The 9,093-nt window shown below is 39.7% G+C and overlaps 1 protein-coding gene and 1 pseudogene across 2 annotated transcripts in view; both read right to left on the reverse strand.

Annotated features, from left to right (window-relative positions):
• Positions 1–609: 609 nt before the first annotated feature.
• The window catches only part of LOC149096017 (substance-P receptor-like), an 18,087-nt gene continuing 9,603 nt past the window's right edge, over positions 610–9,093 (reverse strand). Inside the window, exons 1-2 of one of the 2 annotated variants that reach the window (XM_089281108.1) lie at positions 5,612–7,717; positions 610–3,348 (exon numbers count right to left, since the gene is read on the reverse strand). In XM_089281108.1, the coding sequence (XP_089137234.1) occupies positions 2,359–3,348; positions 5,612–5,689 (1,068 nt within the window). In that variant the 5' untranslated portion in view covers positions 5,690–7,717 and the 3' untranslated portion in view covers positions 610–2,358. Of the gene's footprint in view, positions 3,349–5,611; positions 7,718–9,093 lie in introns of those variants that run through there. The other variant, XM_089281107.1, reaches the window with a different exon arrangement.
• LOC149096018 (uncharacterized) overlaps positions 9,006–9,093 on the reverse strand; it is a 1,863-nt pseudogene continuing 1,775 nt past the window's right edge.

Below are 9,093 nucleotides of genomic sequence, written 5' to 3' on the forward strand. Positions count from 1 at the left end.
GAAGAACCATCGCTTATGAATCCTTTTTGATTTAGAAAATACAGCGAGTGAAATTCGATTATTCAAGCTTTACACAAGTTTTTAGTGACAAAAAATTGCTTTGTTTCGAATTATTTAACTCTTTTTTTCGTAGGTTTCACTTCTTAGCTCTCTTGGCGTCAGACGAAAAAATGACATCTGTCAACAAGCATTTTGTTGGCCGGTGATGCACCGATGTACTTCATACACAACTTGAGATACCGTATGTATCTAAGAAAGAAAGTGGTGAAGTTAAGTTCAATTCCGGAAAGTTAAGATCGAATTCGAATATGTCAGAAGCGGCAATAACGTTCCGTTCAGCCGTAGAGATTCCTGAAATGAGTTGTTCGGCACTGAAAATGGCGGCTTTCGATTACAAGGCATCTACAGCTGTCACTTGGTCTGCGAAAGATTTAATGTGGATGTCTTTCGAGATTTCTTTCAGTATCGGAAGCTGGCGAACCTTCTATAAGTCATATTCCCATATCACCTTCAGGATACGGAGGCGTTTGCAGCTCGCTTAGCAGAATGCATGTGAAACGCCTCCTGGAGCACACGAGGGTACACACAGTAAATTCGCAGGAAACGATAGCCATTTATTTAGTTGTTTTAATATCCATTATCAACACATATTAAAACTGCCTGAGCGCACGTAAGCACAGTCGCAGTTGGAATCAGAAAAGTTGGTGGTTGTCGTAGGGATAAACCATGTTTTTATTTTTAATCCGTTATGCACATCATGTCATCAGCACCTATAAACAACATGCAATATACCAGACAAAAAAGGCCGCATCTGACCACATATCCAAACACCAATCATGCAAAAGAAGAGTTAAAATAGATGCACAGCGGAGTATTTTTGACGAACTTCGAGGCGTTTGAAAATGTGGTCAAACACTGTTTTGATTCTTTGATTTACATTTTCGATCGACACCAAAACTTAGGAGAAAACGGAGAAATAATATCGTAAAAATCTATGCTTATCAAGATCAGATGTGCAAAAACCGTCACTTGTAATTACAAAATTAGGCATTTACTTGCACTGACTATTCTAGTATTTTATTTGACATTTAACTAAAACGAAAGCTTTTGAAAACAAGCTACATGACACACGGATTAAGACTATTTGTAGTTTTTCTTCCAATGTCGTAAAAAAAAACAAAACTAAAGTAGTCGCTCCAGTGAACCAATTAAAACTCAAAGCCAAGACACGTAGCCGACTTAAAAGGCGGGAAAAGGTGTGCGAGCGTGTCATGCTTGGTTTTAGCTTTATTTCTGACTGGATGACATAGTTTATGCAAATTATGTGCAATGCAATTTAAGCCTAGTCACAGGACTATTGTTTTCGCAAAGGAGTTTATCATGATTCGTTTTGGCTCTCTCGAACGGGATTATTCGCTCTCCAAAGGAGATATAACTCTTGAAAAGGGTTTAAAATCGCAACACGGCAAAGATGTTCAGCTGCACAATTTACTCGGATCGCCATGACAACTAAACAAACTTCGTACAATTTCTGCTAGCATGTACATAGTAATCGCCATAGATTATAAAAAGACCTCGAAAATTCTTTGCAGACAACTTCTCCATCAATGCGTAGACAGCTGTGCTTCATTCTTAAACCAAAATGGTTTAAACTCACAACTTGCAATAGGATGAGGATACTCAACGAAGCAACTTGAATAGTAAATATCTAAGCTGAACTCTTGTGCTAAAAAATCCTGATTCTTTAATTTTCTTTTATTGTGTCCAATACGCGTTTTCGAAAAGTACGATTTGATATACTGTGGTACGAAGTCCGAGTAAACGCTCTTAGAGCGTCCAGTTAGGATAGTCAAATGCTTCGCTGGGTAGCGCTCCTGGAGCACCCTTCCTTATTAAAACGTTTTTCAACTAAGAGACTAATCTCTTGCAAATGACACTGGTCAAACTACTGGTAATGAAAAACTGTAAACGAATGAGGGTACATGCCATATCAGGTGTGTACCGCACTTGCTTTAGCGCGAGACTTAAGATACTGCTATCGACAAATTCGACATAAACTTAACAGCACCCAATCACAGTGAGTATTTATGGTAAGGAGCGTTATTAGTAATGAAATAAGATTAAAGCAAATTCGTCAAGAACAAACGGGCACTGGTATTTACACTTAAGCTTCCACCTAGGAGTTCTTGGAAGAACCCACTTTGGATGAAGGACAAACTATATAACTTACATTTTCGTTTCCAGCGTGTAGTTCTTTGTAGAACTCGCTTGGGTTGAAAAACAAACTATTATTTACATTTTGGGTTATAGCAAAGCGTTCTTTGTGCAACTCCCTTGGAGTGAAGAACGAACTGTTATTTACACTCTGGCTTCCAACACGGATTTCAGTGTGGAACTCCCTCTACTTCTTCTGGTGGTGGTTAAGGTCACTTGTCCTCGACCAGTGATTTCCTCGTGGCGGCATAGGATCATGTTTTTGAAAGCTGCTTTCATCTTTCCGTTCAGACCAATATACAACCAGGGGTTTATGGCGCTGTTAGCCTGGCTGAACCAGTAGCAAATATAGATAATTACATAAGGATCCCACATCGCTCCAAGCCCACTGACGCCCATGCTCACACCTTCGTCCATCTGATAGACGTGCACTGGAAGCCAGCAGAGTGCAAACACCACCACAATAATGATGAGCATTCGGATGACTTTCTTCTTAGGGATTTCCTGTTCTCGTTGATTTTCACTTACGTTATGATCCACAGGCACTTCATGGAACCACAGTTTTCGAGCAACTTGGGTGTACAGAACTGAGATGACAGCGAGGGGCAGGAGGAAGCCGACAGCAAAAAAGTAAGCATAGAAGGGCAAAATTAGAGATTTTTCAATTCGACACTTGCCTCCGATGAGCTTGAAAGCAACTGGTACGATTGACATCAAGGCCATGGATGAGATCCAAATAATTGGCGTAATGATCTTAGGCTTCCTGAACCAAATGCTTCGCCGGAAAGGGAGCACAACAGCAAAGTATCGATCAAATGCTATTACAGTAAGGCAGAAAATGGAGGCGATCGTCGAAACATAAACAGCATAGTAGAGAAACTTGCAGGCAAAAACCCGAAGAAACTCAGAGCTTCCAAAGACATAAAAGTGAGTAATGCTGACAGGCATCTGAAACACAACAACCATCAAATCAGCCACCGCCATGTTAACAAACATGAAACTTGTCAGATTTCTTGTTCCTGGTTTCTTCCACACGATGTAGATCAGCAGTGTGTTACCAACCAAAGCAACGAGCATTGTTATCGCATAAAGTACGGTCAGAGACAGTACGATGGTGTCATGGTCTGTCATGTTCTGTGAATTAAAACAAAACAAAAAATGTTCTCATAGCGAAAGAACCTCTTAAAACTAAACGTTTTAAGGTCGAAAACACAAAAAAGTAATTTTTACGGTGGTTTTGAAATTTTGCGAGTTTTTACTTAATCCCAGTGGTGGTGGATGTTTACTACTCTCTACGACACAGGTGGACGGTGATGGTGGGAGGGGGTGGTTATTCACCTTCTTACCACAGGATCCTCGTTTCATTTCCGCTCGCTTCCAGGAATATTGTTTACAATGTTAGCCTGATTAGCATAAGTGCACCAGTTTCTGACCAAGCTACAAAGATATCATTTCTGAATATTGGAAGTACATGACATGATTAGCAGTAAGTTGAACCGATGTATTAAATAAGTTTTTGTTTGAGAAGGTTTTAAATAATTAATATTTTACAGAGTACTTTGGTTCATTAGAGCATTTACCACCCAGATTTTCTGTAGTTTTTGAAAGCAAATACCTCCTTCAGTATCACAGCCAAGGAGTTAAACATTCACCAATCACTAGGTCTCGCAAGCTCTTTAAACGTTCCAGTACGTTCCATCTGAATATAATTCACTGTCTTTCGAAAGTCTATGCTAAGTAAAGAGATGTGAAGTGTGATGAAAGGCCTTTTAACGGGCTGCGACGAAAATGTTACAAATTATTTCGAATAACGAGACAGAAGCGCAGCTAACAGTACTGTTCTTGGTCCAAACTCTGCCACGACTGATCGATAAACTAAAATCAAAGTGGAACTGTCATTAATTCGTAGATATGGATGTAGCCACTGATTTCCCTTTCCCGGAGGCGTTTGAAACCGCCGTACAGATAAATGAATAGCTTAAAATAACGAAATTCAATGGTGCATTTTGCAAGAAATTCAAACTTCTAATTGATAGATTTTCTTCATGTTTTCGCCAAACGTGGAAAATCGGTAGAGAAAATGATCCACCACAAGACAAATGGGGTCACCGAACGTTCAAGATCGTTAAACATCCAGGCAAAGCTATAGCAATGGTCATCTGCCCTGTCATTGTTTATATTATTACTTAGCGCGCGCATCGATGCATGACGTGGCGTGTGAATTTGCGCGTGCGGTAAGGATGCGCAGAAAAAAATGGCGCGAACGTCCTTAAGGTATAATGGTAAGTGGATTTTTACGAAAAATGCGAAAATCTCTCTCTTTTTCTTTTTTTTTGTTTTGTTTTTTTTTTTTGTGCTGTTCAAATTAAGAAGCCTGAGATAAATATTTTGCAAAAAGAATGGAGAAAAAAAAGCTTTTTTACTTTTTATGATAAAGGGAAATCTCATTAACCCATTACGGAGCCCTCTAATTAAACTTCACCGCCAGTTGTCACGTGTAAAGTAATACGCGAACGGTTCTCAAATTGGTTGTTTCATACCAAGTTAGCTTTCGTTCTTGTCAAATTTTCTTTATGTTAGGACGAAAACGTAAGAAAACCGAAGAGGCCAAAATCTGGTAGAACAAGATCTTTGGCTCTGAGCGACCGTGGGTCGCAGCCCGGGGGGGGGGGGGGGGGGGTGGGTAGTACTTTGGGAATTTCTGGGTGGGGATGTGCCGCTGGGACCCTGGAACCCTTAGCCTATACCAGAACTAGTTCAGCTGAATTTTGCTACCCTATACTAGAGTAAACTCCCTATATCCCCCCAGCTATCGACACTGTTGAGGCTGATTTGCGTAGATTTAAACTTGCCGATTTGTTGATTTTTTTTGATATTTTGTAGTGGAAATTCCTGGTTTCCTTAGTCTAGATAAAATCTTCAAACAACTTCTCAGTTTTTTGAAAAAAATTTCCCTATTCTAGACCTAAACGCTCTGATTTATATACCCTATCCTAAAGTAAACTACTTGAAAACCATACCCTTCACAGCGGCACATACCTATATAGCCCATATATGGCTGTGCCCCCCCCCCCCCCCGGGGGAGTCGCACTGTCCGCAGTGTAACCAAGAAGAGTGGTTGAAGGAACTCGAGGACGCTAGTCCCTCCAATGAAGCTGAAGGACAAACTACAACAAGTGCTAGTCGCACGAAATTGCTGGAGAACGGACGCGATTCCGAAACTTCAACAAGGAGAGAGGAGTCAAGCGCAGATGTAGATGTAGACTATGTGGACCTCGAGATTTCCTCTTTTTGGCTTCACGAGGCATGGTTTCAAAAACTGTCTGGAGAACGAAGAAGCCTAAGCTTGAGCAACATAATACCAATGTCGCCGATCGACGGCACTTACAATACAAACCTGTATAAAGCTCCTAGTAGTTTGTTGCTTCTCGAACGATTTTACTGCGACGGGTTTCCGCGCCAGAATTGTAGACATCTGTTTATTTCACGTTGTCATAACCCATTGTTATGGTAAACTGACCCATGCCGGCATCTGTCAGTGTAGAGGGGATTTTTAACAGCTAATCATACCAATGTCATAAAAGGTTTTTCGTCTTTTTCTCCATAAAATAAAACTGCATATAAGGACGAACATTTTTACTTCGTTTACGGGCGTCTTCCGACGGAATTGGCTGAAAATTGGCAGGTATGTTTCAGGATACCTTCTTCGAAAAAGAGTGTCGGGCTTTGTGTAATTTCGCTTCAGTAGAAGGAAACGTCCGCATTGAGAATATCAAACTTTAAGGGTGTAGAGAAAAACCCAACCCATATCTGAAAAATCGCCGACCCCCGATGTTAATTGCGCCGCTCTGATAATTTACGTGCGGAAGCGAACTAGTTTAAGCCAAACCGTGGTTTTGGGTATTTCTTTTAATATCACTGCGACAATAACTTCTTAGAAAATTTAAGAGAAATGATTGTAGTCTATAACTATTAAGCTTTCAGAAAATGTATAGGTTGATGTGCTTTTCTTTTAAAGCGCCAGCGTAAGAGCGCGATTTCCAAACACTGTCAATCCACCTACCATGATACTTTAATATGCCAGTTTAGGAAAGTTGGTTTTGTATTCCGGCAAAAAGCCTCTCCTTTACTGACCGTGGTCACCTAAAGCAAACTACTGTTACTGTTTGCTGTTATTATTTCATCATTCTTTTGGCTATATTCACTACCCTTAAAGTATACTAGTAACACATTTCAAGCTAGAGTGGTTACATATAATAGCCGAGGTTAAAACCTCTTGATGTCTGTGTTTACATAGTTGAGAATGATCCAGATGTTTTCGGTATCACGTTCTTGTAGTTGAACTGTGAAGCATTCCTTTAGGTTAGACATCAAACACGAATTAATTGTTTCCTAAGTAAACTGGGGCTATTCCTGAAAACGTCAAGTCTAGTTCGAGTACTTCTTAACAACCTTTTAGCAACCCCGCTAAGAATTCAAATAAAAGTGCCGCAAACCGCCGGTTGGCAATTATTTTTACCTGGCTCTCTTACATCCAAAACATTCAAGTAACGTAGCATGCTTCATGATTCGTAATACGGCAGCTCACAAGGGTCACCAACCATTTTAATTTTTTTAATGTTTGTGTTTCTTTTTTTGTTTTCATTTTTGTTTTTTTGGGTCCCTTCTAATATTTTCCCTTCGCCAAAAGGAGCTCACATGAAATATGTCTCTACATTTGTCGAGTTTATATCACACTCAAACACGAAAACCTCAAACAATAAAACACAGAACACGCAAACAACGAAACCATCATCGTAGAGTGTGAAAATAATTCCTTCGTTGCTTTTGAAGTCAGTAGAAGTTAGGGCCGTAGCCAGACTTTCAACACAAATAAGGCTACTCTTGCGGGCTCCTTGAAATAATTAGTTCGCTTTGAGAGCATAAGATTACATTCGTTTGCGTGAGGCTTGAGAGCTCTGAAAATGATATGCTTTTATTTATACAACGACCTTTCAACAGCTTTTTACAAGTTAACGAACTGTTCACACAATATTAAAACCCAAAGAGTAAGAAGAAAAAGAAGATGAAGAAAAAATCCTTGACTTTCCTTGCAATCTTTGTGACCTTCGTACTTGCTATATTCTTCTCCCGAGACAAGTAAACAAGCAATAAAGTAGTAGTAGAGATTATAGTAACCGATGCGTGATTACGCTTGACGAGCAAAACACAACGGTCAGGTCATGGATACTGCCAGCAAAGCATGATCGATGGACTACACTCCCTTAACCTTTTGCATTTTTGTTTTCGTTTTTGTTTTTGATTTTTGTTTGCGTTTTATTCTTTTTTTGAACAGAAAAAAAAAAAAAAAAAAAAAAAAACGAAGACGACAATGAGAGACAAAGACAAAAAAAAAAACAAGACAAAACAAAGCTTTAAGAAACGAAAAAATAATTAAAAACAAAAACAAAACAAAACCAAAGTTAAAGAACAAAAACCAAAACTTAAAACAAACATTAAAAAAAATAAAAATGGTTGGTGACCCTTCTGGGCTGCCGTATTACCGATCCGTTTCGAGAAAGGCTAAAAGGTCCTAGAAACAATTGATCTTGCTTGCTGGTTATCTCAAAGCTATTCGTAGCTGTTTACATAGTTCAGAAGCTTTAGCTGCGAACCCTTCAGATAATTGAAAATTCCCCGGTGTAACCTGCCAATAACGCATTGTTTTTAGATAAAATACTTTTTGCTAATCAGATCAGAAGAGAAATGGATGTCAGAGAAGACCCGATGAGTGCGTGTAACTAACAATATGCAAATTATCTTTTCAAACTGCCATTAGTTATTGTTCAATCAGCGACTTCGTCGCTCAAAGATCTGTCTCTCGCTTCGCTCCAGGGCGATGACTAATTAAGCGAAGGCCGACTGGTAGCAAGTCTACATAACGGCATAAACATAACGACATAAGAAGGACGTTACCTCGTTATGTTTGTAGTGTGAACAGCATGAACAAAACAACATAAGGATATTTTCATTATGCCTTTATACGTCGATGTTCGTATTACCGACATAAAGCGAATACGCAGTTATGTCGCTAGTGTGAAGTAGGCCTAACACCAGTGCAAATATTACCTAGTGATGTTCAAATTCAGTATGTCCTCCGGTTACAAATGAGTAGGTGACTCATTCGCAGACAAAACCCGTTTCATTATGAGTAGTGGTATGGGCTAGTCCAGTACGAATTTGACAGGTAGTGTGATGCAAATGAAAAAGTATTGTTATGGAAAGGAGTTCTATTGTTTTCTCGAGTTTGACGTATCCATGGTAACCAGAAGCCCCGCCCCCCGCCCCCCGTTTCCGTGTTGACCGAGTAAAAAGCCTGGTTTCTAAGATAAACAGAGTAATCACGCAATTTTAAAGTTAACCATTAACTTTAATATCAAATGTTTCCCTAAAATTACAGGACAGAGCGGTGTGCAACTCCCTAGTGGATTGCGCTCACCTTATGAATGAAACTACAGTGCAATCATGTCCACGTCCTCATTTGTTATTCTTTCATAGCCATAGGGATATGTTTTGAAGGTGTAGGGATCTATCACTCGTTTTTCGTACACAAGCTGGTACTTTTTCGTCTGAGAGATTGTTGTCAGTGAGTACTCTTTGGAGTTTCGGACGATGTGATAAGGCTTGTAAATATCAGTTTGTCGCGTTTTCTCGAGAGGGCGTTGAATTTCGTCTAAAACATTTTGCCGCAACACTTGATAATTTAACTGCTTGCTACCTTCAGTGTTTAAAGAGATTCCCCTCACTTTGCATTCTTCTTTTTCTTTCTTCGTGAGGTAACCATAATTTTTCGGTCCCGCGGACGCAAATTCAGTGATGAAGTCGTCTTCTCCCAACTCG

Source organism: Orbicella faveolata, unplaced genomic scaffold, assembly GCF_042242905.1.
Source record: "Orbicella faveolata isolate gen_17 unplaced genomic scaffold, um_ofav_v1 contig_48, whole genome shotgun sequence".
Classification (NCBI taxonomy): domain Eukaryota; kingdom Metazoa; phylum Cnidaria; class Anthozoa; order Scleractinia; family Merulinidae; genus Orbicella; species Orbicella faveolata.